This window comes from Zootoca vivipara, chromosome 6, assembly GCF_965207765.1.
Source record: "Zootoca vivipara chromosome 6, rZooViv2.hap1.1, whole genome shotgun sequence".
Taxonomy (NCBI): domain Eukaryota; kingdom Metazoa; phylum Chordata; class Lepidosauria; order Squamata; family Lacertidae; genus Zootoca; species Zootoca vivipara.
The window spans coordinates 23,009,863-23,037,698 of NC_142589.1; the positions used below are offsets into that span (position 1 = coordinate 23,009,863).

Below are 27,836 nucleotides of genomic sequence, written 5' to 3' on the forward strand. Positions count from 1 at the left end.
GGCACAGGTGGCTGTGCAAGAAAAGCATTTTGCAGTATGGTAGGCGGTAGGATAGCTGTGCATGCTTTAGCTGAGATTCCTGCATTGCAGGGGGTTGGACTAGATGACCCTTGGGATCCCTTCCAACTCTAAGAGTCTATGATTCTATGGATCTTGGAACACACAATCCACCCTCAAAGCAGCTTCACTGTAAAATTTGTCCCTGGCTAAGGTTTTATAGTCCGTATTTATTTATTTATTTTATACTTTTCATCAAATTTTTCTGCCCTGTTTTCCCCTCTGAAAGGGAGAGGCTCAAAAGCAGTTAGCAAGTAAATGCATTTATTTTATTTATGGCACTTATATCCCACCTCCCCCCCCCCCAAGGAGCTTATGGTGGCACACATGGTTCCTCATTTTAACCCCCCCCCCACAACAACCCTGTGAGGTAGGTTGGGCCGAGAGGCAGCATCTGGTCCAAGGTCACCCACTGAACTTCACGATGGTTGAGTGGGGGGATTCGAACCCTGGTCTCCCAGCTTCTACTCTGACGCTCTAACCCCTACACTGCATACATGCAAACCTGCCCTGCCTCCCGCTGCCGTTTGATTCAACTGGGCTGCAGCGACCCAAGTAAATGTTTGCTCATGGCGTCATTAGGGTATGCAGCACTTAACAATGGCAGGGGGGGAAATCACTTGGGTCACCTCAGCCAATCAGATTAAATCTTCAGCACCTGGTCCTGCTGGTTGCGTAAACCAGCCCTAAGACGCCAACACTCCCCCCCCCCCCACCATGCAATATGCTAAAAGAGGGGAATGAGCTGCTGCCAAAGCGGATGATTTAAGGAATTTTTGCCTAAGCCCGATGCTGCGGGTTTAAGGCCTTTGTGCCGCTAGCTGTGCAGGGGGAAGAGGGGTCACATTGCAGAGAAACTGGAGACTTGTGTATTTATTTCCCAGCAAAGGTATCTGTGCCACACAATCCAGCCGCCAACAATAGACCCTCGGCCTTGGATGCACTTCCTCAAGCAGGGCCTGACACTGTATCTTCACCCTACACATGTGTACACACACACACACACACACACACACACACACACACACCCCTGCATGTCAGAGGCAGAGGATGGATCTGGCCCTGTCTTCCTAAGGATTTGGTTAGGACCCCCCCCCCCCCAGTGCTTGGCGAAGGCGAGAGTCGAATGCTTTGCATGCAGAAGATCATTGGCTCAACTCCCAACATCTCCAGGTAGAAATGGGAAGAGACACCCGAGTCTGAAAACCTGGAGAGCCGCTGCCCATCAGTGTAGGTACTCTGGAACTAGATTCCAAGAACACAGCAAACAGCCTTCTACCGAATCAGACCATTGGCCCACTTAGCTCAACATTGTCTCCATTAACTGGCAGCAGCTCTCCAGGGTCTCAGGCCTAGAATCTTCCCCAGCCCGACCTGGCCGTGTTGGGAATTGAACCTGGTGCATTCTTCCTGCAAGGCAGGCACTCTACCACCAAGCGACAATGGCCCTTGCCAAAGGCTCCGGCTCAGGATTGGTTCCCTAGGTTTCCAAGTGTGGGGAGTAGCCTGAGAGAACAGTCGATTGCAGAGCAGGAAGGGACTCCGAGGGTCATCTAGTCCAAACAACTGCAATCCAGGGATTACAGCTAAAGAATCCCTGGCAGATGGACAACCAATATCTGCTTTAAACCTCCAGGTCTACCATTTTCTGAGACCCCTGACTGTTCGCAGACAACTCTGGGTTTGCGGTGCTCATCTCGCTTTACTGGCCGAGGGAGCCGGCGTACAGCTTCCGGGTCATGTGGCCAGCGTGACTAAGCCGCTTCTGGCGAACCAGAGCAGTGCACGGAAACGCCATTTACCTTCCTGCCGGAGCGGTACCTATTTATCTACTTGACTTTGACATGCTTTTGAACTGCTAGGTTGGCAGGAGCAGCGGCCGAGCAACGGGAGCTCACCCTGTTGCAGGGATTCGAACTGCTGACCTTCTGATCGGCAAGCCCTAGGCTCTGTGGTTTAACCAACAGCACCACTGACAAAAGCACACCTTGAATCTTGTAGCTACGCAATGAGGCCGCAAGAAAGCAAATGTCTGTTTTCAAACCGGGGGCCTGTTTCCTTTTGCACCCGTGTTTCTGCAGGCATCAGAGAAACACACAGCCCCTCTTGCTGTGTTTCAGCAGCTACTTACCCAGGGAGAGGGCCTTCTTGGCAATGGCGCCCTCCCTGCGGAGTACATTTCCGAGCACAATTCAAAGTGTTGGTGCTGACCTTTAAAGCCCTAAATGGCTTCGGCCCAGTATACCTGAAGGAGCGTCTCCACCCCCATCATTCAGCCCGGACACTGAGGTCCAGCGCTGAGGGTCTTCTGGCAGTTCCCTCATTGTGAGAAGTGAGGTTACAGGGAACCAGGCAGAGGGCCTTCTTGGTAGTGGCACCCGCCCTGTGGAACACTCTCCCAGCAGATGTCAAAGAGATAAACAACTATTTGACTTTTAGAAGACATGGAGGCTGTCCTGTTTAGGGAACTTTTAAAATATTTGATGAATTGTTGTATTTTAATATTTTGCTGGAAGCTACCCAGAGTGGCTGGGGAAACCCAGCCACATGGGAGGGTATAAAAAATAAGTTGTTGTTGTTGTTGTTGTTGTTGTTGTTGTTGTTGTTGTTGTTGTTGTTGTTGTTGTTAAGGTTTGACATCTTGCTATGTTTTTATATGTGCTGGAGGCTGTCCAGAGTGGCTGGGGAAAGCCAGCTGGAAGGGTGGTGTATTAATAATAAAATTATTATTAATAATATTAATATTTCAGGGGTGCCCACAGCCCACCACCAAAACAAACACAACAAATGCTTGAGGACTTTATATGGTCTGCGTTTTAAAGTGAGCTGACCAGATTTGCAGCTCCATGACCAGCACATGGCTTGAAATACAGGCTGCCCTTCACTTTTTGCACTGCTCCAAATTTTGCAGGATAGTTCTTGGTTCAAAAACACACTGAAATGCATAGGTTAGGTTAACACACACACACACAAATCCACATTTTAAGGTAAAATATTAAAGCACGTTTTCATGCTTTCCTTAAAAAAAAAAATACAGTGGTACCTCGGGTTACAAACACCTTGGTTTACAAACACTTCAGGTTACAGACTCCGCTAACCTTGAAGTAGTACCTCGGGTTAAGAACTTTACCTCAGGATCGCGTGCCGGCGGCATGGCGGCAGTGGGAGGCCCCATTAGGTAAAGTGGTACACCTCAGGTTAAGAATGGTTTCAAGTTAAGAACGGACCTCCGGAACGAATTAAGTTTGTAACCAGAGGTACCACTGTATAAGCAGATTGGTGTGGAAAAAGAATGAGTTGGGTTCGTGAATAAATAAATGAAGCGGACAAAGGCCTGAGACAGATCTGTCCAACCTTTAACACAGGCACCCCCAAACTCCGGTCCTCCAGATGTTTTGGCCTACAACTCCCATGATCCCCAGCTAACAGGACCAGTGGTCAGGGATGATGGGAATTGTAGTGCAAAACATCTGGAGGGCCGAAGTTTTGGGATGCCTGCTTTAACACATGCCAGCATTAAAGAATTTGTGTGATTGTGAAAAAAAGGATTTCTGTAAATTTCAATTCATTTAGTCCTTTTGCATATATATTTTTAAACCAAGATGCTGGATCCCCCTGTCCTTATTACCTAGATTGTGGGAGTTAGTGAAAAACTTTACCAGTATCAGAAAGCCTGTATACTGCACGGGGAAAGTGTAGAATGTGGGGCAAAGAAAATGTGGTTTTCTTTGAACTTTAGGTTCCATTTTAAGTAGCAAGTTTTGAGCCCTCTCACAATAAAAATCTGCTTGTTGAAATCTTAGCAGGCAGAGAAGAGGAAGAATCAGATATTCCAGTGATCTGGGAGCCATTGCTGGCTTCCCTTCCCATAACCAGCAGCAGCACCACGGAATAAATTGTGCAAAGCAGCAGGATACATGACGCAAAACCAGAGGAAAATATTAACATGTGCGGAAATTATGTAGGTCTCAGAGTGCAGCTTTACTTGTCACAGTGTTCAAATTGCACATAGTTTTAGCAGGCTGGGCTCGCTCAACCCTTGCGGGGGTATCTGATTTGGGATATGTGCATTACACCTGCCAACTATTTGGCAGCCAGAGGTCCTCACATGGCAACATCCACCAGCTGTGTCCCCGTTTGGGGGGAAGTGCCTCAGTTACACATGCATGGCTCTCATCTAGCCTAGACTGCTGCAACGCTTTCTACATGGGGTCACCCTTGGAGAGGGAAACAGACCCACTGAAATTCATGGACATGATTAACTTAGGTCCCTTCATTCCACTGGGTCTGCTCTAAATCTCAGTTGTCAACAACTTTCTTAATTGACCAGGCTTGGCATGAATATCTGGGGATCCAGCATTCTACAGTGCAGAGTGTTCTGCTTATTGTGCCTTCCAGACATAGCCGCTGATCTCAGAGACTCCATGCGCCAAGGGACACCCATCATGGCTCAATTCTTCCCCTATCCCTGCATTCAGTCACTTGCCACTCAGGAGCCAGCCTTCCAAATCCTTCAGCAGCCAGCAAGAGACCTCAAGGGGCTCAATGAACCATTTATTTCCCTTTATTTTATTTTTTAAAGCCTTCCCCTGTCCCTCAGTCTGCCAGAAAGTGACCTGGTTGTGGGTCTAAAAGTCACAGCAGCAGCCAGGCCCCTTGCAAGCTGCTGAGTCTGCAAACCGAACTGCATTCCTGAGCCCCAAACCAGGGCTAAGGGGGAATGAAAGGGCCGGTGCAATTAACCAAATTACAAATGGAGCCATCAATTTTTCCTAACTGCAGCCTGTTGTGGTGAGTCAGCCAGGAGGAGTGGGGCCAACAAGCCAGCTATTGTTCCTGACAGCCCCTCTGTCGCTTCACATCATAGACAGGCAAGAAGCGGGGACCAAGACCGCTTGCACTCCACCACAATCCCAAGACAAGAGAGAGGAATGGGAAAGGACAGGATTGTGTCAGGCAGGCGTGGGGTGTTCTATCTGCAGATAGAAGGTCGAAGCTGCCCTGTGAGGGTAGGACTTGAACCAATAGGCTTTAAGTTACAAGAAGAGAGATTAGGACTAAACATCAGGAAGAACTTTCTGGCAGTAACAGCTGTTCAACAGTGGGAGGTGGGAGGTTGTGGACTCTCCTTCCTTGGAGGTTTTTAAGCAGATGTTGGATGGCCACCTGTCATGGATGCTTTAGCTGAGATTCCTGCATTGCAGGGGGTTGGACTAGATGGCCCTCGAGGTCCCTTCCAACTCTACAATCCTATGATTCCTATGAGCTTTGGAAAGTTTATTTAATTATTACGTATACTTTCACCCCACCCACAATCTCTATCATCGTTTTATTACCTACCCTTCACCCTGAGGTGGGTCACAACTACTTAAAATATCGTGACTATTCAAATATCCGAAGGGCTGTCATGTGGAAGGTGGAGCCAGCTAGTTTTCTGCGGCTCCAGAGGTGAAGACCCAAACCAACAGATTCAAATGGCAAGAAAGGAGATTCCGAGTAGACATTGGGAAGAAGTTTCTGACAGTGAGAGCTGCCCAGAAGAACAGACTCCCTCAGAAGGTGGTGGGTTATCCTTCATGGGAGGTTTTCAAAAGAATCCCATCTGTCAAGGATTCTTTAGCTGTGATTCCTGCATTGCAAGGGGTTGGAAGAGATGACCCTTGGCACCCCTACCAACTCTACAATTATATGATTCTATAATCCATGAATATTCAGAATTAAAAACAGTTGAAACATATTCCATTCATAAGAATGGAATATGTCACACACAGGTCAGGGTGCATATTCAGCATTTGCCAGAAGCTGTGTAGTGAAGGGGCCAGGAACACCAATGTGTGTGTGTGGAGTTCCACACTTTAGGGGCTGCCACAGAGAAGACCCTCTGCTGGGCCACTGCCACCACCCCTTGAACATCTGAGGGAGGTGGAACCACCAAGAGGAACCTCTCTGTTTGCCTTAACACCTGGGAAAGACTGTAGGGAATGAGGTGGTCTTTCAGGTATGATTTCAGAGGATGTTACAAATCAGTTAAAATACAAACACCTAAAACAAAAAAGCCCAAGTCAGACGGAGCAGATAAAACGTACCTAAAACCAACTGGAGATCAGCCTTAAGATCATCTTGAGGAACAGACCTTACAACAAGAGACACTAATGCTGGCAACCCAGAAGAAAAGCACAGGCAAACGGATACAGTAGGCCTTAACCTGGTGCCATGCTGCCAGCAGAGTCAGTTCCAGGAATTCATTCCAGGAGAGCAATGCTTCTGAACACCAGTAGCTGGAAACCACAGGAGGGAGTGTTTTTGTGCTTGGATCCTGCTTGCTGGTTACCTGAAAGCATCTGGCTGCCCACTGTGAGAACAGGATACAGTGGTACCTCAGGTTACAGACGCTTCAGGTTACAGACTCCGCTAACCCAGAAATAGTACCTCGGGTTAAGAACTTTGCTTCAGGGTGAGAACAGAAATCAAGCGGCGGCTGCGCGGCAGCAGTGGGAGGCCCCATTAGCTAAAGTGGTACCTCAGGTTAAGAACAGTTTCAGGTTAAGAATGGACCTCCAGAACGAATTAAGTTATTAACCTGAGGTACCACTGTACTAGAGTGGAAGGGCCATTGGCCTGAACCAGCAGGATTGTTCTTATGTTCAAAGCTGTGGGGCCACCACAGAGAAGGCCCCGTCTCATGTCACACACCCACACACCCCTGATGCATCTCCCTCAATTGGACTTGGAAGGAAGGGATACTTAGAAAGCAAAGCATTGACTCAGCATGGGAGACACAGCAAGGACCAATGGGAAACTCTTTCCGGTGGCAACGAGCCAAGAAAGCAAAGTCTGTGTGAAGGGAGGAAGGAACAGAGGAAGACATTTGCCCAGTAACCCTAGGGAAAGCTCAGCATTGAGAAGAGTCTCAACCCTCCATACTTGGAGCTAGAGCAGGCATCCCCAAACTTCGGCCTTCCAGATGTTTTGGACTACAATTCCCATCTTCCCCGACCACTGGTCCTGTTAGCTAGGGGTCATGGGAGTTGTAGGCCAAAACATCTTGAGGGCCTCAGTTTGGGGATGCCTGAGCTAGAGGCTCACAAAGATCTTTCCGATCAAAGGATGAAGTTTTGAGGGTTCTGAGAGCACCCACAAGTTGGGGAGATTTCAGAGCAAGGAGGCCACTGTGCCAAGGTGCAGAGTCATACCACAACCTGAGACTGTGTCCATTTCTGGGGTCACGAGGTTCTCAGGGGAGGCAGTCAATGTCCCAGTTAAGCAGAGAGCATTCAGCACCTTAGAGAGCTCCAGGAGCCCTGCTGAGGTGCCTATAGGACAGGGGTCCCCAAACTTTTTCAGCCGGGGGCCGGTCCACCGCCCCCAGACCCTGTGCTGGGCCGGACTATATATTTTTTTTGGCGCAAGGACCCCTGCTGCGCCCCACCCCACCCCATGTTTCTCTCAGGGTGGGCAGCAGAGAGAGAGAGTCCGGAGGGACAGAGACTCCATTTTCCAGAGTTGTTAAGAGGCGGCTCAGCCCCCCACGGGCACACCTCTCCCTCGGGTGTGGGGTCAAGGAGGGAGATGCTGCCTTCACTGAGCGAAGACTGGGGGTGTGGGGTCAGGGAGGGAGATGCTGCCACATTCATTCAAAGCAGTCCAAAGTGACACCATTAATTCTTTATAATACAGTATTGCTCTAAAAACAGATGGCAAAAAACTCTAACTGTACTGGTCTTTGGCGTCTGGAGAGGGGAAGGGGGAACTTTGTATCTGAAAGTTTTAAACTGAATTTCATCATCATAAAAAACATTGGAAGAGACAAATGGCTTTAGCCACGTTTCATGGGCAGCCCTACCTGATTCCCGTTGAACTTACTGCAAAGTAACTGAGCTCTTAGCCTGGCAGTGAGAGAGGGGGGAGACCCAGCTGCCTTAAGAGATGAATGAGATAAACACCGGGATGAAAAAACACACAAAAAGCGGGAGATTGATATTTTGGGGTCCTAGGGCAGATTAGGCAGGTCTCCTTTGTCAGTTGCTGCCCAGGGCTGCGGAGCCAGGAGGAGAAAAGTCAGTGGAGCTGCCTTTTGGACTCGGCTCTGGGGCTGAGGAGCTGACTGAAGCAGCCGAGCGAGCGGAAGCAGCCAAGCGGAGGCAGGAGGGGCGAGCCAGGAGCTCCGTTCAGAGCCTCTTAAAGGCGCAGCGCCGCTTTTTCCCACCGCCTTCCTGGGCACCCCCTGGGCTCCTCTGCCTGCTCTTGCAAGCCCGAAAAGGCTCCTGTCCTGCTGCTGCCTCTCGCAAGCGCAGGCACAGGAGCCGCAGTTGGGGGAGGCAGCAAAGGGGTGGGGAGGAACGAGCAGCCCGGCTCCTGCCCAGCTTCGCTGCTTTAAAGCGAGCTGCGGAGGAGGGAAGGTTTCTCCTCCGGGCTGAGAAGCTGCGCTGCGTCTCTCTTCTTCTTCGAGGACTCCGCACCGCGTCTCCTTTTTCTTTCCCCAGCCCTGGGTTCCGCTCAGTCAAGCTTCGCCATCAGCGCACACACCGCGGGACCAGCAAGAGCTGTGCGCGCGCTGGTGGGTGAAGCTCGACTGAGCGGAACCCAGCACGGGGGAAAGGAGAAGGAGGTGCGGCGCGGAGTCCTCGGAGAAGGAGAGAGACGCTGCGCCACTAGGAGGAGGAGCAGCCACAGGCGGCGCCCAGGAGGAGCCCGTGCCATGCTTCCCTTCCTTGGCGCTGCTGCTGCGCTCAGGACAGGCGCAGGCTCCTGGCGGCGAAGAAGAGGCGACGCAGGGGGGTAAAATGGCTCTCGCTGGGAAATTTTTTAAAAAGTGCATAATGACCATGCCGATCCCCAGACCTTTCGCGGGCCGGATTGGGAGGCCAATTGGGCCGCATCCGGCCCCCGGGCCGTAGTTTGGGGATGCCTGCTATAGGAGATGTTGTTTCTGTAGGGAGCTGGAGTCAACTCAAGTATTACTTAGGCCAGCCAGTCCCATCCCTGGAGTCCCAGACGGTTAAGATTAGCAAAAACATCCCATGGAGGAAAAGCAGAGCAGCGCTCATCATCCAACCAGCAGAGCAGACAGAAATCCCTTTGCAAAGTGGGGAGAAGAGAACAGTGGAATGCTGGCCAAGCCATGGGCCTGCTGCAACGACCAACATTTTCCCCTAAGGAAGAGTCAGCCAGATCGTCTGGGAACTAAGGTGGGGAAGGGTCTCTGCCTAGTACATGCAGGTCTGATGGGAAATGCGGCAAGGCCTCCCCTGACGTCCCAAGTGCTAAGGCGTTCAGAAACAGAAAGTCCTTTACGGATCCTGGTCCTGAGCTGGTTTGCGATGCTTTAAATGTAGTGGTCCGTCCTACGAACTGGGCTCACAGACTGGTAAAATTGGTACAGCATCACAGGCAGAAAGTGTGCCTTATATTTGAGAAATACGGTATATACAAAAACATAATAAAGCACTGCAAAACAGTAGTTGCAAAACCTTATTGGGCCAACATAAACTCATCCCCATTGCCCCTTGCCCTAATATATTAAAAAAGCATCATTCAGAATCATCGTTTGCAGAACCCAATGTAACAGTGCAATAACATTTAAAAACAGTAACCATTTATTTAAGATCCAATTAAAACTATGTAGTTTAATTAAGTCAACAACACTGATGAACTTGATCTGGTGATACCAGCTTCCCAAAGTCATTTACACCTTCTGTGCCCCCCTTGCCTGTTAGTGCCCCCCTAAGTAATCCCACCGCCAGCTTTGGGACCCACTGCTCTATAGACACCTACAGCAGCCTTCGTCAACCTGGTGCCCTCCAGCTGTGGTTCAAAATATCTGGAGGGTCCCAGGTTTATAGCAGGGTGACTGAGGTGGCTTCCTATGTTTGAAAACCATGACCCCGGAGGAATCCTATGCACCCTTTATGTCGCTGCTGGGCTTCCCACCTACTCAAGGTGAGTTTGGGATCTCCTCCACAGCACCAAGAAACTGCAAGAGAAAGCCAAGACAGCTTCCGGCACAAAGTTTAGCATTTCTCAAAAGGGTCCTGCGGCATCCTGGGCCTTACCTCCCTCTTGAGGGCTTCGCTCTCCACATGGCGGAGATTGTTCTTCGCCTGCACATAGATCTCGGCCGTGTGCTGAACCTCTGGGGGGTTTGGCGCCGGGTAGCCAGGAGGAGGAGGGAGCACCTTGGTGTCGGGGGGCGGGGGAGGCGCCGGGAAGTTTGGAGGTGGGGGTGGGGAGGCCTCACCCCCCTTCTTGCTGTGCCCGGGGGCAAGGTCAGGGTTCAGCATGTCCATGTAGGTTTGCATATCTGTGATTGTCGTACCGGGAACTCCTGGAACAAGGAGTCGGAGGAGAGAGAAAGAGAGAGAGAGAGAGAGAGAGAGAGAGAGAGAGAGAGAGAGAGAGAGCACAGACTGAAATATTCTTTGAAATTTGCAAAAAACAGCCTTTGAAAATACCCTTTGACATTTGCAGTCCTTTGAAATATCCTCGGAAATTTGCACTTCTCCACATTTTGTAGCAGAGGTCTCCAAAAATGGGTGCACAACATATGGGAGCACAAGACGAGCCCTGTTGGGTCCACCTAACTCCAGCATCCCTGCAGTTTTCTACAGTGTCCAAACAGAAATATCCAGGAAGCCTACAAAGCCTGAAGGCAAGAACCCTCCCCAGCAGGTGCAATTAGTGCAAGATTGCTTAGGCTCACCCTGAGCCTGTGGGGCTTTAAAAGGGAGGACCAACTAACTCTTCGCAATGTCCTTATTTGAAATTATTTTCAAAAGAAACCATAGCTGTTTTTGGAAATGCGGGCATTGCTTGCAGCTGTGAGCTGGTAACGTTCTCTAGTAGGCTGGCAATGAAGCACTAATCTGTGCCACAAGGTGGCACTCTTCCCTTGGCCCTGGTGTGTATGTGTGGCCAAGATGATAAAAAGGTCTGGGGAAACTGAGCCTTATGAGGACAGGCTGAGGGAGTTGGGGATGTTTCACCTAGAGAAGAGAAGACTAAATATCTAAAGAGCCGTCACACGGAAGATGGAGAAAGCTTGTTTTCTGCTGCTGCTCCACAGGGAAGAATCAGAATCGGTGGATTCAAATGACAGGAAAGGAGATTCCAACTAAACCTTTGGAATAACTTTCTGACTGTAAGAGGCATTCAACAGTGGAACAGACTCCCTTCGAAGGAGGCGGATTCCCCTCCATGGGAGGTTTTTAAACAAAAGTTGAACGGCCGTCTGCCAGGGATTCTTTAGCTGTGATCCCTGTATTGCAGGAGTGGGTTTGGATGACCCTTGGAGTCCCACCCAACTCTACGATTCTACGATTCATTGGAGGTTTTTAAGTGGAGGTTGGGTTTTCCCCCCACCTTTTGTCATAAGATTTTGTTGAAGCTTTTTCGTGGTGAAATAAGATCAAAGAAAACTAATCTAAAATTTAAAAACAGAGAAAGAAGAGCAGAGGTTGGATGCTCATCTGTCAGATAAGATCTAGTTGAGATTCCTACATTGGAATAGATGATCCTCCAGGTCCCTTTTCTGTAGTGGCTCCCCGTTTGTAGAATGCTCTCCCCAGGGAAGTTTGACTGGCGCCTTCATTACTGTATATATATTTTAGGCACCAGGCAAATACGTTCCTCTTCAACCAGGCCTTTGGTGGATTAATATTCTACAACCTTTTAAATATGTCTGTGAGACACGGAGGTTATTGCTTCGTGATTTCGGTTTGATCGTTTACTTGTGTTTCATCTTTCATTTTATTCTGCGAGCTCTTTAGATGAAAGGCGGTGTGCAAGTTTGATGAATAAAAAACAAATAGATCAAACTCTGCAATTAGATGGTGCTATGAATTAACTCCCCCCACCCCTGGCACCACCTCCCACTTCTTCCCAAGAGCAACTTTGCAACAGATGGCAAGTGGGGAAGGGCAAACAGACCCCAACACATACACCCACACCCATGTGTGTAAGGGATACTTACTGCAGCCTTGACTGTTCCTTTTCTCCCCGGTGCTAGACTGGCTGGAGTTGCAGGAGTCGTAATTGGAGAGGGTGCTGCTGGGGGACCCGAGGTCAAAGTGGGCCTGCGGGGCAGACATGGTGGTGTTGGGCGACGACATCCCAGAGTCTGGCTGCTTGAACTCCAGGTCCGTTGAAGGATCCCGCGAAAGGACCCTGTGCTCCACGCTCTGCAAGCCACAGGCCAGAAGTGTCAGTTAAAAGGTGAATAGGAAGCTCAGAGAAAGGGGCCACTCCGCACCAGGCCATGCTCAGGTGGCCCCCTCCTCGAAAATGGGTCCGCCTGGCTGATTGGGTGGTTGCCCTTCTATCCCCATCTTCTGTCCTGCAAGGAAGTCTAGGGGGGGTGCGTTGTTCTCCCCATCCTCATTTGTTCCTTGCAACAACCCTGCAGGGTAGGTTAGTCTGAGAGGCAGTGACTGGCCCAAGGTTGCTCTGTGAGCTTTGTGGCCGAGTTGAGGTTTTGAACCCTGGTCTCTCCCAGGTTCTACTCTATTGCTCTAACCACTAGTCTACCCTCCCTGTGTCTGCGTGCAAAGCAGGGGGCTCTGCCCCTGATTTCAGGGTCCTCCCTGGCCCAGACAGGGGACAGGCCAACTCTTGCCAAATTGGAGAGGCCTTCCCTGGCAAATCATGGGTAAGAATCCCAAGAAAAAACGATTTTTATACAGCAACACAAAGTTGAAATTTCCCCAATTTACTTATTCATCTTATTGCGTTTATATCCCACCTTCTCTCAAGGTGGTGTACACAGTTCTTCTCCTCATTTTTATTCTCGCAACAACCCTGTGAGGTCGGTCTTCTTCATGGCTGAGTGGGGATTTGAACCCTGGTCTGCCCAGTTCCTAGCCTGACCCTCTAACCACTACACCACACTGACTCACTTGCAACAGTCCCTGACAGTGAAAAGGCAGGCATCACCACAAAGATGGTGATGATAAAAATAAGAAGCCAAGACCAAAAGCCTTGAGAGCTGACGCCGAGGCAAATTTTGGAGAACAGAAGGATGGCTTCAGCTGGGGATTAGGGGGTTAAAGCCAACATGGAAAAGTGGCTTTCGAAAGTGGGAGGGGGGAGAGGGAGGTGGCATCAAGTGGGGATTCCTGGAGGGTGTTTCAAGAGGCCCCTTGATTTAGGCAGGCCGGCTCCCCTACCCCACTCACAGGTTTTCCTCCAGGCTATAATTCTGCATCACATCTTTTCCAGATGCGACGCTCCAGGCTAACACTTGCCCTGGAGACTCCTTGACACATCCCACAACAGGCACACACACACACACACACCAGGACCCCCCCCTTGCTTACGTTGCCCATGATCCCGGGAAAGCCCCTGGTCCCCTTGCTCGGCTCTTGTGCGGCCCAACCCAGAGGTCCGACCTTCTTGGCACGAAGGAAAGCATAACACAACAGCGCTGGATGAGTCCCCAGGGGGGCTGCTGAGTGACAGCAGCCCTTCTGTGAGCCCTGCTTGGCATCATTAGCCTGGCTGCCCTGGGTAACACACCAGCTGCCAACCTCCCATTGGCCTCCTCCGCCAGCTCGAGAAATATTTTTGTCCTCCCAATGGGGAGGCAGGGGAGTTGTGAGAGTGCAGCTGTAGGAAGGGAGAGCCTGTGGGGAGGGAGGGATGTTCCATGCACCAGAAGACACCCCCATGCAACACACACACACACACAAAATGGCCCAGAAAGGCAGAACGATGATCTGGTGTAAACTTGGCTGGCAGAGTCCGTATCAGAGGAGTGCAAGTTTTGCCCCCCCCTAAAATATTTGAGGGTGCTGCCCCTCTCCAAGTTGACGGGCATTGTCATTCAAATGGTATGCGTGTACAGCGTCATGTGATCAACTAAATGGGGCAACGCTATTGAATATTTTATTCAAGTTGGCAACATGCAGTAGTGGTTAGAGAATGGGTAGGCAAACTAAGGCCCAGGGGCCGGATCTGGCCCAATCACCTTCTAAATCTGGCCCATGGACGGTCCGTGAATCAGCATGTTTTTACATGAGTAGAATGTGTCCTTTTATTTAAAATGCATCTCTGGGTTATTTGTGGGGCATAGGAATTCATCCATTCCCCCCCCCAATATAGTCTGGCCCTCCACAAGGTCTGAGGGACAGTTGACTGTCCCCCTGCTGAAAAAGTTTGCTGACCCCTGGGTCAGCAGTTGGAAGACCAGGGTTCAAATCCCCACTCAGTCATGAAGCTTACTGGGTGACCTTGGACTAAATAGACTACCCCACCTCGCAGGGTTGTTATGAAGATAAAACACAAGCCACTTCAAAAAGAAAAAAGAACTCTGTGCAATGCCTTGAGCTCCTTGGAAGAAAGGTAGGATATAAATGTAAAAAAAAAAATGAAATAAAGAAATTAACGGGTGAAACAGCAATCCCTGTTTAAACATGTCGTTGTTCCATGTTCATCCCTTGCCATGCCAAGAGAGCCCATTCACACAGCCAGCTGCAACTCGTGAAAAGAAATATGGAATCAAGTGTTGCCTAAACTGGCCCTAAAAACAGCTCCACATCTGCGCTGAATACACCAGGGTCTGGTGACACATCTACCCATCAGGAACTTTTGAAAACCTTCAGCATCCGAAGAAAAAACCCATTCCCCCATAGCCACACACACACACACACAATCTGACTAATAGAGTTCAACAGGTGGCATCCTTCTTTTTTAAACTATTATTCCCCTCCAAAGTCAGCTACATCCCAGAGTTAACTGTCCCTTTCCCCGGCTCCTTCCACACTAAATCCCTTTAGCGTTGCTTGGGTGCTGTTTTACGGAAATAAGGAGCAAAGCTGAAACGTGGGTTCCACACTTAACATAATCCAGCAGTATCCTTCCCTCTGGTGAAGATTCTTCCATGATGATTGCACAGGAAGAGCTTAGAAACCTTAGGTCCCATGCAATGTTAAGTGGTAGCTTCCTCCTTGCAACTTAGACCCTATTTATTGCCTCCTGTTCAGTGTGATGGGGGGATTTTTAATGCTCTGTGATCCAGCAATGTCCTTCCGTCTAGCAAAGGTCCTTCCATGATGACTTGACTACACAGTAAGTACTTGGCACCTCAGGTCCCCTACAGTGTTAATTCAGAGCTTCTTTCTTCCAGCTTGGACCCCTTTTTACTGCCTCCCATTGTGTGTGATTGGGGAGTTACGGACAGAGAGCCAGTTAACTGTTCCTTGAATAATCTCTCTCAATGGCCCTTATCATCACTGCCTCTTCCTTTTCTCTCTGGTCTCACTCTTCCCCATCAAAGCAAGCCAGCCGCCCGCATGACATGATGCTCACCATGTTCTCCACCGTGCGCAGGTACTTGGCGCAATGCAGGTGCCCGTTGTAGTCTGCAAGGTCGGCCGCCGTGTAGCCGTCCTGGTCGCGGATGCCCAAGTTTACGCCGTTCACAACGAGGATTTGACAGCACTGAGAGGAGAAGAGAAAGGCAGTCAGCCCACAGGAGGAAGGACCACATCAAGGCTCGAAAGGAACAAGGCTGCCTTATTCTCAAGCTATGGCACGCCTGAGAATCATTTGTTCTAGCCCAGTGCTACCTCCTTTTGCAGCAAACCTCCAAAACTGGATGCCTGTTCCCTTTTATGCATTGTAGGGAGTTGGACTAGATGACTCTTGGGGTCCCTTCAATTTTACCTGGAGATACAGGGAGACTTGCATATCCCTACCCAGCATTCTGGGGCCCAGTCAAGCACCCATATATCTCCAGCTCACTGCCCCGGCCTCACAGAGTCCTGTTTCTATAAAGGACAACTCTATTCTTCTTGCTTTGGTGTCTGCAACGAAATGTTGCAGCGTGTCTTCCTCACCTCTAAGCAGGTGCACTCATCCTCAGGAACGGCTGCAAGCTGAGCGGTAGGGCACCTGCTTTGCATGCAGAAGGTCCCAGGTTCAATCCCCAGCTGCATCTCCAGATAGGGCTTAGAGAGGCTACTGCCTGGAGCTCTGGAGAGAGCTCTGCTGCCAGTCAGTGTGGACAATACTGAACCAGGTGAACCTCCCTATAGTCCACCTGTTTAGGGTTCCAGCCACTTAGCCACGTTGCCTCTTGTATAAGCTGTATTTAGACCTAGCAAGTCTATGTGTCTTGGGGTGGTTTGCCCTCTTAAGGCAAAGAAGAACCTCTTACACCAATAGCTCAGTTGGTTAGAGCGTGGTGCTGATATTGCCAAGGTTGCAGGTTCAATCTCTGTTTGGGACAGTTGCATATTCCTGCATTGCAGGGGGTTGGACTAGATGATCCTCAGGGTCCCATCCAACACTACAATTCTATGATTCTAAGAGGTTTTGTCGTTTTATATTTTTAAAAACCCTGTACTTCTGCAAACCTCATGAACGCGGCCCCCCACCCCAGCATGTTGATATCTCCCTCTAGTTTCTCCATAGCCTTGCTTGGGCTTGATCAGTACTCATCAGCTGTTTTTGCCATTAAAGCTTTTTTTAAAGAAAAGTGCCATAATTATGCATTTCACATACATTATTCAGAAATCTTTCCAACAACTCTGCAAGGTAGGCCAGACTTAGCCTTGTTTCACGGACATGGTTTCTGCACGTCAAGGCAGGGAGATAGCGAGCAGCTAACAATGTTTCGTGAGTTTATAGCTGTACGAGGGACTTCTGGCTGAACTGAGGCCCCACTCAGAGCATCCAATTTGAAGCATTATGCTGCTAATTTAAGCAGTCATTTCTTCACCCAAAAAATCCTGAGAGCTTTGGTTTGGTAAGGGCTGAGAGCTGTTAGGAGAGCCCCATACCCCCCTTCAGCGACCTACAATTCCCAGAGCGCTTTAACGATCAATCTCTTTTGACAGGGAACTCTGGGAACTGTAGCGCAAGGAGGGAAACAGGAGACGCCTCCTAACAACTCTCAGAACCCATAATAAACTACAGCTCCCAGGATTCTTTGGGGTTGTTGCAAGAGGTATTATAAATGTTTCAAATGCATACTGCAAATGTGGCCTGAGAAGCAACCCCGGATAAATTCCATGCACTTATGGGATAGGACAGACCCTATTCTCTGCCCCTACAGTCCACACAGCAACTGCACAGCAGCTCTTCCTATTTCTCTTCCTGGCCATCAAATTGCTTTGCGTCCCGTCCCGTCCCTCCCTACAAGACACTTGCGAGGCCGACCGGTTGTGGACTCACCTCCAGCTCCCCATTTTCAGCCGCGTCGTGCAAGGGGGTCCCGCCCCAGTGATCCGTGGTGATCTCCCCTCCGTGCAAAAGCAGCCAGCTGAGAACTTTGGCGTGGCCTCGGCTGGCAGCGAAGTGCATGGCGGTAGCACCGTCGTCGTCTTGCTCGGAGAGGCTGATATCCGTGAAGCTCATCTGAGGAATGAGAGATAAATGGCAGGATATATATTATATAAATATGGTAAAGTGTCTTATAGGTCTCTCCCCCCCCCCCCGCCTTGCTTGCTTTTTTCACTATTCTTTTTCTGTAGACTAGTTTCATTCTTATTATATTTTATGTTGAACATTTTCCCCCAATTTTTTTTTTAACGGAATCGGGGGGGGGAGAGATGGCAGGATAAAAAGCCCCCCCCCCTGAAATAAAACAGGCTTAGAAGCTCCATTGCAGCAAGCGCCACGGGAGAGGATTGAGATACAAACGCAAACAAATGCAATTTGCTTTTAGGTGACCACTTGAATGTTGCTTGGGCAGCCTTACTGGGCCCCGAGTTCTGATCCCCCTCACACCCAGCCTTCGCTGCAGCCCCGAGCAGCCCTCACCAGCCAGACGATGACGGTGTTGTGGCCCATCTGGGCGGCGGCGTGGAGAGGGGTCATCCCGTCGTTGGCGCGTAGGTGAGGGTCCGCTCCGCAGTCCTTGACCAAGTACTGGATGATTTCCAGGTGGCCCTCCTGGCAAGCTAAATAGAGAGGTGTGGCACCATTCTTGGTTTGGGCACTGACCGAACTGCAGGGGCGAGAAGACGGAAAGGAAGAGTGGGTGGGAGGGAAGGTTGGGTACTCAGGCAGCAGCCCTTTCCAAAGTCTCTCTGGATGGGCTCTCTGTGCCCTTTCTCATAGGAGTGCAGAGTTGGAAGGCACCCCAGGTGTCATCTAGACCAACCCCATTTCTGTTTCATGAGCAACTTGTAGGCAGGACTATGTTCCTCTCTCCCTCCCTCCCTCCCTCTCTCAACTTGCTATCGTAATACAGTCGTACCTTGGATCCCAAACACCTTACAAGTCTAACGTTTTGGCTCCCAAACGCTGCAAACCTGGAAGTGAGTGTTCCGGTTTGCTAACGTTCTTTGGAACCCGAACATCCGACGCGGCTTCTGCAGCTTCCGATTGGCTGCAGGAGCTTCCTGCAGGCAATCGGAAGCCGCGTCTTGGTTTCCGAACGTTTTGGAAGTCGGACAGACTTCCGGAACGGATTCCATTTGACTTCCGAGGTACCACTGTAGGTTTGAGATGGACTGAATCGATTTTGGGGGGGTCCTCTCCAAACCTGTGATTTTTTCCCGTCAAGGGAAAAGGGCAGGATGTAAATAAGAATAAGAGTAAGAATCTTATGAATAGAAAAGGAGACTACTGAAATGATCAAACCAGTTTCTTTGTTAGGTATATAGCCCTAGCCATGTCTGCTTGGTCATGTAAAGATAAAGGGACCCCTGACCATTAGGTCCAGTCATGACTGACTCTGGGGTTGCGGCGCTCATCTTGCATTATTGGCCAAGGGAGCCGGCGTATAGCTTCCAGGTCACGTGGCCAGCATGACAAAGCCGCTTCTGGAAACTAGAGCAGCGCACAGAAACACCATTTACCTTCCCGCTGGAACGGTACCTATTTATCTACTTGCACTTTGACGTGCTTTCGAACTGCTAGGTTGGCAGAAACTGGGACTGAGCAACGGGAGCTCACCCCATCGCAGGGATTCAAACCGCCGACCTTCTGATCGGCAAGCCTTAGGCTCAGTGGTTTAACCTACAGTGCCCCTATATCCCGCTTGGTCATGTACGCTTGGGCTAAAGTGTTGCCTTGGAAATTAAACAGCTGGAAGGTGATTGGGAGAGCGTGTGTCTCTCGTCCAGCTTCCCTAGGTCTCTCTTGTTCTCTCTCACACAGAGAGACCTATAAGATAGCCCTTTGGACCAGGTGACTTGAAAGAGCTACTTCATTCCTATTGGCCTGTTTGAGCATTATGATTAGCAGGCTAAGCCCCATTGGTAGCCTGAGTCTGCTTAGTGGCAACCACACAAGGGTCCCTGTAACAAATTATTTCTGTTCCAGCAGTGCTGCCAGGAGATACCTGGAAATTGAGCCAGGGAGCTTTTCAATGCAGGGCAGATGCTCCAAGACTAAGCCATAGACCACCTCTCTCTGCTCAGTGCTGCCACTTCTTTACCCCATGCTGCATGCAGAGAGGAGCTCTCCATTGGTGCTCTCTCTCTCTCTCTCTCTCTCTCTCTCTCTCTCTCTCTCTCTCTCTCTCTCTCTCTCTCTCTCTCTCTCTCTCTCTCGCTCCCCCCCCCCCTGCTCCAGGCAGGGCCATCCCATCCTTCTGGGTCATTAAGTTAATCAGCCTGCTTAGGCTAAGCTCCTTCCACCGGCTGTTTTTGGATGCTGCAGTTTCGTATCATGTCTAAATAAGCAGATTAGGCGAGTAGTAAACACAGGAGGGAAAGGCTAACAACACAGAGATGAAAATGGGAGGGTGGGGAAAGAGAGGATAGCAACCCACTTTGAAGCAGAAGCTCTAGAACTTGTGGGCACCCAAGGAAGCTGAATGCTGGAAGACTCAGGGTGGATAAAAACAAGTCCTCCTTCACCCAGTGCAACGTTAAACGGTGGAACTCCCTTCCACAGGAGGCAGTGATGGCCACTGACTTGGATGGCTTAAAAGAGAATTAGACAAATTCATGGAGGAGAGGGCTAGCCAAGATGGCTATGCTCTGCCTCCATTGTCAGAGGCAGCAATGCTTATAAATACCAGTTTTGGGAAACCACGGGAGGAGAGAGGGCTCTTGTGTTTAAGTCCTGCTTACTGTTTTCCCGCAGCCAAAGGATAAGAGGCAAGCTGAGCCAGGATCGTGATCCAGCAGGGCTCTTTTTATGTTCTTCATTTTTATGGGCTGGATGAATTCTATATAGCAAATCCAGATAGAGGCAGCAACAGAAGCAGATTCCGGGCTGATCATCACACACCTCATTCCCATGAGACAGGGTCTTTTTGTTGTTTGAGGCAGAGCAACAAATGACTCTCCCCAAGAGTCTGAATTCCCCCAAACATGCACAGGATTTGCTTTAAAAGAGCATTTTGTTTCAGATCAGTAGGTAGACCAAACAAATTTGACTATACTGCCCAGAGGGTGGCAACACAAAAACATTCCACATCTGTGGAATGCTCTCCTGAAGGAGATTCGCCTGGCGCCTTCATTATACACCAGGCATGTCCAACAGGTAGATCGTGATCTACCGGTAGATCACTGGACGTCTGTGGTAGATCACCGGTAGATCAGTGGCTCCCCCACAGAAGCTAAAAAACGTTGGCTTCCCTAAAAAAAAAGCTCAACATCTTTGCCCTGCACCCCTAAAATGACCTGAACCACCCAAAACAGGGCTTTCCTTCCTAAAAAAAGAGCTCAATGTCGCTTTCCTCTTCCCTAAAGGTTCAATAACTTTTACGTGAACCCCCCAAAACAAGGCTTTCCTTCCTAAAAAAAACTCAACAACTTTGACCTGAACCCCCCAAAAGGGGGTAGATCACTGCCAGTTTTTAACTCTGAGTAGATCGTAGTCTCTTGGAAGTTGGCCACCCCTGTTATACACCATTAGGCGCCAGGCAAAAACGTTCCTCTTTAACCAGGCCTTGGGCTGATTGACATCCAATGCCCTCTTAAAATGTTTTGTGGAACATTATTGAGTTGTCTTTGTTTTTATTATATATTTTGTGGCTTTTTAATTGTGGTTTTATGTTGTGACCTGCCCTGAGATCTATGGAAATAGTGTGGTATAATAATGACAATGATGACGACGACAACAACAACAGAGTAAATAGGTGCATCTACATCATCCTCTGAAAGCTGTGCAATGAGGGTGCCAGGCACACTGCTTTGGGGAGGGAGTTCCACAGGTTAGGGGCCACCACAGAGAAGACCCTCTATTCCCAGGCCACCCCCACCCCTGAGCCTCTGAGGACAGAGGAACTAGCAAGAGGGCTCCCTTTGCCGAACTCAGCACCCAAGAGGGTCTTTAAGGAAGAAAGTGGTCTTTCAGGTCTTTGGGGCCTGAGTCATTTAGGGCTGAAGGCTACTGCACCTCCTAAGTACCAGCTTCAGTGTAGTTTTGTCCCATGAGGTGGGGGCATAGGAACTCAGATTCATGAAGGGAGGTTGAATTATATAATAAAAATTAAAATACATATTTGGCTGTGACTTCCCTCCCCCCCCCAACTGATGGTTTTCATACTTGTTCTCTAATCCTGCCATTGATTATATTTATTATTATTAAATCAATTCTTTTTATGCATAGATTATAAATTACTCCTAATAGTAAATAATACTTTTATCCTTACAAAACTTCTTGCAACCGTACTAACACTGTCAGTTGTTGACAGTTGTCTTTCAAATACAACATGAATTTATTCCAGTCTTTCAGAAACGTCTGGTCCTGCTGGTTCCTAATTTTTCCAGTCAATTTTGCCAATTTGGCATGGTACAATAATTTCATCTGCCACTCTTCTTTCTATGGTAATTCTTCCTGCTTCCATCTTTGGGCTAAAAATTTTCTCGCTGCTGTGGTTGCATATAAAAACAATGTTTTGTCCAGCTTTTGTATTTCTCTTCCTACGATACCTAAAAGAAAGGCTTCTGGTTTCTTTGTAAATGTATAGTTTTTTAAAGTTCATTATATATCATTTCCCAGAACACCTTAGCTGGAAGCAGCCATTCCAACACTAGAAAACACAAAAACAGCTGCTTTCAGAAAAAAGAGGGAATGGGGTTGAATTCTTGGCATGGGCAATTGGTTGGACTCCTCAGAGCTGGGAGCCAGAGCTACTTTGCTAGTCAATTGCCTCTTCTTCCCTTCATTGTCTGTTGCATTATGGAATGGGAGTCGTAGCAGAGTGGCAGAGCACCTGCTTTGCATGCAGAAGGTCCCATGTTCAAGGTCCCATGTTCATATCCAGGTAGGAATAGGAATATTCCCTGTCTGGTAAACTGGGCAGCTGCTGCCAATCAGTGTAGGCAATGCTGAGCCAAATGGGCCAATGCCCCGACCTGGCATAAGGCAGTGGAACAGAATTTGCAGAATAAGTGGACTGCCAGCTCAGCAGTGAAAATGCTCATTCAGGAGTCTAGCAGTGATGTGCCAGTGATTTCATATAACATTTGCTTCTCTAGGAAGCTCTTGTCATGCATTTATTCTGGGCAATGCAAGCTATCTTCACCCTGCATTTCCCCAATGAGATCAACCACCCTGTATCTTCCAAGCTGGATCCCAAGCTTTGGCTGGGTTCAGATTTGCCCAAAAGATTTGCAAATGCCTGGGCTGCGGCATCACGAAGACCGTTTTATTACGCTCCCAATAAACACCTGTTTAATATTTTAGAGAGGAGATGCAATAAATACTCGGCTCTGCTATCAAAATAGATGCCGGGGCTTTCAATAATTCATTGCTGTAACTCTGAGAAGGGCGGTGGCAGAGCGGGCTCTCAGGAGGCAGGGAAGCGGAGGGCTGGCCCAGGGTGGCCCGGTGCCCTACTTCGCAGAGGGCAGTCCTCTAGGTTGAAGGCACCTTCCTCCGAGCCTCGTTGAAAGAGAACGGGTTGCAAACAACTCAAGTTTTACTCTGAGTAGACCCACTGAAACTCATGGGCGGAAGAAAGGCCACCCTGTCAGACCAGAATCTCCAGACTAGTCCCACTGTGTTTGATGGGATTGCTGTTGGGTGATGGGGAGAGAGCCAAGAGATCTCTCTGGAGAAACCTGGCCACTCTGACCCTCTTTGGGGCATGTTGGGATGCACTCTGCTGCTGCGGCGGTCAATGGAAGTCACTGTAAACAGAACCAAGCTGGCGTATGGGTAGCAGGCTGTGTCCCCAAAATGGGTCCAGCTCTTTGTGTTTGGCTAACAGCTGCAAAGGATGTTGTTTCATGAGCAGGTGTGAGCCACGGTTCAAAAGAAAAGGCCCTGTGCTATGCTTCCAGATGTTTATTCAGCCATAGGAGAGGTGCAGCAGGTGGGCCTTTTGTTCCCAAATGTGTGTGTGTGTGTGTGTGTGTGTGTCTGTCTGTCTGTCTGTCTGTCTGTTCATCCAAACCAGCTTCTTTCGGGTCTCAGCTGTCCTAAACTATTTTTGCTTACTTGAAAAACCTCAGTAAAAAAAAAAGGGAAAAAAGATTCACAGAACTGCAGAGTTGGAAGGTACCCCAAGGGTAATCCATCCTAACCCCCCGCATTGCAGGAATCACAGCTAAATAACCACCGGCAGGTCGCCACCCAACCCAATGAAGGAAAGCCCACTGCCATCAGAGGGAGTCTGGTCCAGCTGTCAAACAGCTCGCTGTCAGGAAGTTCTTCCTGATGCTAAGTCATCAGAATCTTCCTTCCTGTCATTTGAATACATGCATACATCCTGCAAGGGGCCGGGGACTAGGGCCACCCCAAAAGCATCCATTCAGCTGCACCCAGAAAATAAGTTGGGGCGGAGATAAAACCTAAGGCTGGTGGCTTTCTGGTATCTTACAGGCTCAGAACACCATGATGAATCTTTGAATCGGGGGTATCCACTGCCTGCAGACCACGTTTGGCCACCCAAAAGGTTTTTGATGACCCCCAAGAACCCAAATAATTTGGTGGTAGCTTTTGATGTTTCTACTATGAGCCAAAGGTCCGTATAGTTAAAGCTATGGTTTTCCCAGTAGTAATGTGTGGAAGTGAGAGCTGGACCATCAAGAAGGCTGATCATCGAAGAATTGATGCTTTTGAATTATGGTGCTGGAGGAGACTCTTGAGAGCCCCATGGACTGCAAGAAGATCAAACCTATCCATTCTGAAGGAAATTAGCCCTGAGTGCTCACTGGAAGGACAGATCGTGAAGCTGAGGCTCCAATACTTTGGCCACCTCAAGAGAAGAGAAGAATCCTTGGGAAAGACCCTGATGTTGGGAAAGATTGAGGGCACTAGGAGAAGGGGATGACAGAGGACGAGATGGTTGGACAGTGTTTTCGAAGCTACGAACATGAGTTTGACCAAACTGCGGGAGGCAGTGCAAGACAGGAGTGCCTGGCGTGCTATGGTCCATGGGGTCACGAAGAGTCGGACACGACTAAACGACTAAACAACAACTATGAGCCAATGTGGGTGGCCCTCTAGCCCCACCCAAAAGGGTGGCCACTTCCTATATAGGCCCAGTTTTTAAGAAACCCCCACATTTTTAGCTGTTATGGCTGAGGTGATGCCTTTGGGCCAAGATCTCCTGAACCTGGAGTCTGGAGTTAATGTCCTTTTACTTGGCTTCCAGCCGCATGGTGGAACTGTGGCAAATTTATTTCCCCGGCGCAAGCACTCAGCCCTGAAATATGTGAAGAATCCCTCAGGTTTCATTATTCTGGCCTGTGGCCAGTACACATGAACCAAACAGATCATGGCTAGATCAGATTTTATTCATGAACGTATGAAGCTCCCTTATACAAGTGAGAGCACAGTCCCATCTAAACCAAGACAACAGTCTGAGCTTATCATCTTACTCAGAATAACATGGCTTCATAGGTTTACTTTGACTAGCAGTGATTCTTCAGGGCAGCCTTGTGCCCCCACCAGATGTTTGAAGATTCAGGACAGATAAAAGAAAGGACATCATCACCCCACAGCACATAGTTAAACCATGGAACTCTCTCCTGCAGGAGGCCACCAACTTGGATGGCTTTTTAAAAAGGACAAGGCGAATTCATGTAGGAGAGGGCAGTAGTGCTTCTGAATACCAGTTTCTGGAAGCCACAGGAGGGGAGATTGCTCTTGTGCTTGTGGGTTTCCCACAGACATCTGGTCAGCCACTGTGAGACCATGATGCTGGACTAGATTGTCCCTTGGCCATTGGGATTAATGGAAACTGTAGTGCAAAACATCTGGAGGGTACCAGGCTGGGGGAGGCTGCTCAGGTAGAAAGCATCTTGATTTCTGAGAGCCTTTAACTCAGTCGTGGGAAACATGTGGGCTTCCAGATGTTGCTGGCTGGACTCCCAACTCCCATCAGCCTCAGCCAGACAGCATGGCCAGGCATGATGGGAAATGTGGCCACCAACATTCTAGAGGACCAGAGGTTCCCCATCCTTACTTGAACTGGAGACAGGACCTTGGCCTTTCTCCATGAACTACCACAGAAAACTACGCAGGCCCTCCTGACACATGAAATGGCCTTGGTTCGCCATCACACTATTGGAGCACCTGGCCCAGGCTTTCCCCTTTGATTGACAGCGGCTCTCCAAGTTTTCCAGTAAAGGTCGTTCCCTTTATGGAGACACCTGGGACTATGTCCACACACAGCATGTGCTATCTCAGTGAGCTAAGGCTGCTCCCCCTGGTGGGCAGAAAGCAGAGCTTTGATGCTTTTTCTCACGAGTAGCATAGCAACATAAATCATGCAACTTACAAAAGGAATAGAATCATAGAGCTGGAAGGAACTCCATGGATCATCTAATCCAACCCCCTGCAATGCAGAAATATGCATCTATATGGGGATCAAACCCGTGACCTTGGAGTTATCAGCACCATGCTCTAACCAACTGAGCTCACCAGCAAAGGCAATAATAATTTACACAGGGGCTCCCAATATGCTACCAGGCCAATTTCAATGTGCTGGTGACAACTTAGAAGGACGAGAGATTCAAAAGAACTGTCGCCCCCTAGATTGGTCTTTTTATATCATCGCGGGAGGCCTTACTGGGTGTTCCATCAACAGGTGATATCTATTATATGGCAGCATACAGAAAGGCCTGCTTTGATGGCTCCACTTGGATGTGGAATGTCCTCCCTTCTGTTGGTTGGCTGGCATAGCCTCACTTTGCTTTTCGAAGCCAGCTGAAAATATTGTTGTTGACGCAGGCATTTCTAGGAGACTGTTAAGTGTCTAGAGATCAGGCACCAGGATGGCTCTCCAAATTTTCTTGCACCACAACTCCCATGAGCCCTACCCAGGAAGGCCTATAGTCCAGCAACACCCGGAATACTACAAGTTCCCCATTCCAGCACCAAGGTATAGCTTTCAGAGGCTACCGCTGTACCAATCTTATTTGTACGATGGTTTCCCTTAAAACTTTGCCAGAGCTGTCCCCTGCAATGAACAGTGGGCTAGAAATTTTGTGCAATAAATAAATAAAAATGAAGCAGGTTTTGCAGGCTCCCAAGCGAAGTTCCTTTGCTAAGCGAAGCCGGAGAATGAAGCTGTTATCTTTTGCACCGTGAACGGACTATAAATTCTTCCCCTAAACGCAACCCCTAGAGAGGCAGAACAGGGATCGGGGACAGGTTGGGAGGGAGGGAGGGAGAATTAACCCCCTGCACGTCTACATTTTAATATTTTTAATCTATTTAATTAACAGTAATAGGGCTGAGGCCTCTTAGCTGCTAATCAGGGTGACGGACCCTCATCCTAAACCCATCACGGTCAATTTCAGTCTCATCTACCATCCGGCAAATTAATCTGCCCTTCCAGGTCTCAGTCATATGCTGCAGAGCCAGCAAGTGCTTTAGGTCCCCTGGTAATGCTGTGCTGGTGGGTTAAGGGCTTTGCCATCTGGCTTCCACAAGCCACAGGGGAGAAATAATGTTGAGATAGCAGATGCTTGGAGTGGGGGGTTGTGTGTGCGAGGGAGAGGGGCAGCGTAACATTCCTTTGCTCTGCAAAAGCCCATCCCATCTGGGCTAAATTCCAGAAGGGCCAGCAGCTGCTTATGTCATGGCGACATACGCCGGGGAAGGATTCTCCAGCATCTTGAAAGCTAACACCTTTAGAGCAGCATCCTCTTTGGGTGGGGTCCCATCATCAAATGCAGGAGAGATAACAGCTCCTGAAAATTGGCAACCTGGCTGTCAGCTGGTCCAGCTGTCACCTGGTCTACACCCCTTCCCTCCACAGGGACTGCAGCGCCAACAGCCTCAGGTCAGAAGAGGCAACTCAACACATACATGATTCAAAATGCATCCCTGACTGAGCCATTCCTTTCCATGCCTTTTAACTCAAGGAACAAAAAAATCAAGCCTCTGAGTTGTGATTAAGGTAAAAGTCTGCTCAAGACTAGGGCTGGGCGATAGCTGGTTTTCAACAACATGATATCTCACCAACTACTGTAAACATTGTGATATACCGATATATCACAATGTCTGAAATAAGGATGGAACTATGGAGAGGTGAACAGTGGGGGCTGGACGGTATCTGGTTTTCAGCATCGCGATATACTGATACTGTATATCATGATGTCTGAAGTAAGCATGAGTTACGTAGAAATATTGCCTAGCTTCACAGTTTCTCCCGCATTGTGATTTTTGCATAGCACACAAACACACACACGTGTCATGATTCGCAATATATTGCCAGGTCAAAATTTTTGAAACTGATATCATTATATGGACTTCAAACCAGTTCTGGATAATATTTTGCCCAGCTATGCAAAAATCGCATAGCTATGCTATGCAAAAACCACAATGTGGGGAAAACCATGAAGCCAGCCAATGCCTTTACATAGCTCTACCCTTATTTCAGACATTGTGATATATCGGTATATCACAATGTTTAGCTGGTG

General features: G+C 49.0%; 1 protein-coding gene across 1 annotated transcript in view; it reads right to left on the bottom strand.

Moving 5' to 3' along the window:
* The window catches only part of ESPN (espin), a 109,039-nt gene that overhangs the window by 56,107 nt on the left and 25,096 nt on the right, over positions 1-27,836 (bottom strand). Inside the window, exons 3-7 of the mRNA XM_088671780.1 lie at positions 17,815-18,001; positions 17,227-17,409; positions 15,358-15,489; positions 12,026-12,233; positions 10,110-10,381 (exon numbers count right to left, since the gene is read on the bottom strand). Of these exons, the coding sequence (XP_088527906.1) occupies positions 10,110-10,381; positions 12,026-12,233; positions 15,358-15,489; positions 17,227-17,409; positions 17,815-18,001 (982 nt within the window). The remainder of the gene's footprint in view (positions 1-10,109; positions 10,382-12,025; positions 12,234-15,357; positions 15,490-17,226; positions 17,410-17,814; positions 18,002-27,836) is intronic.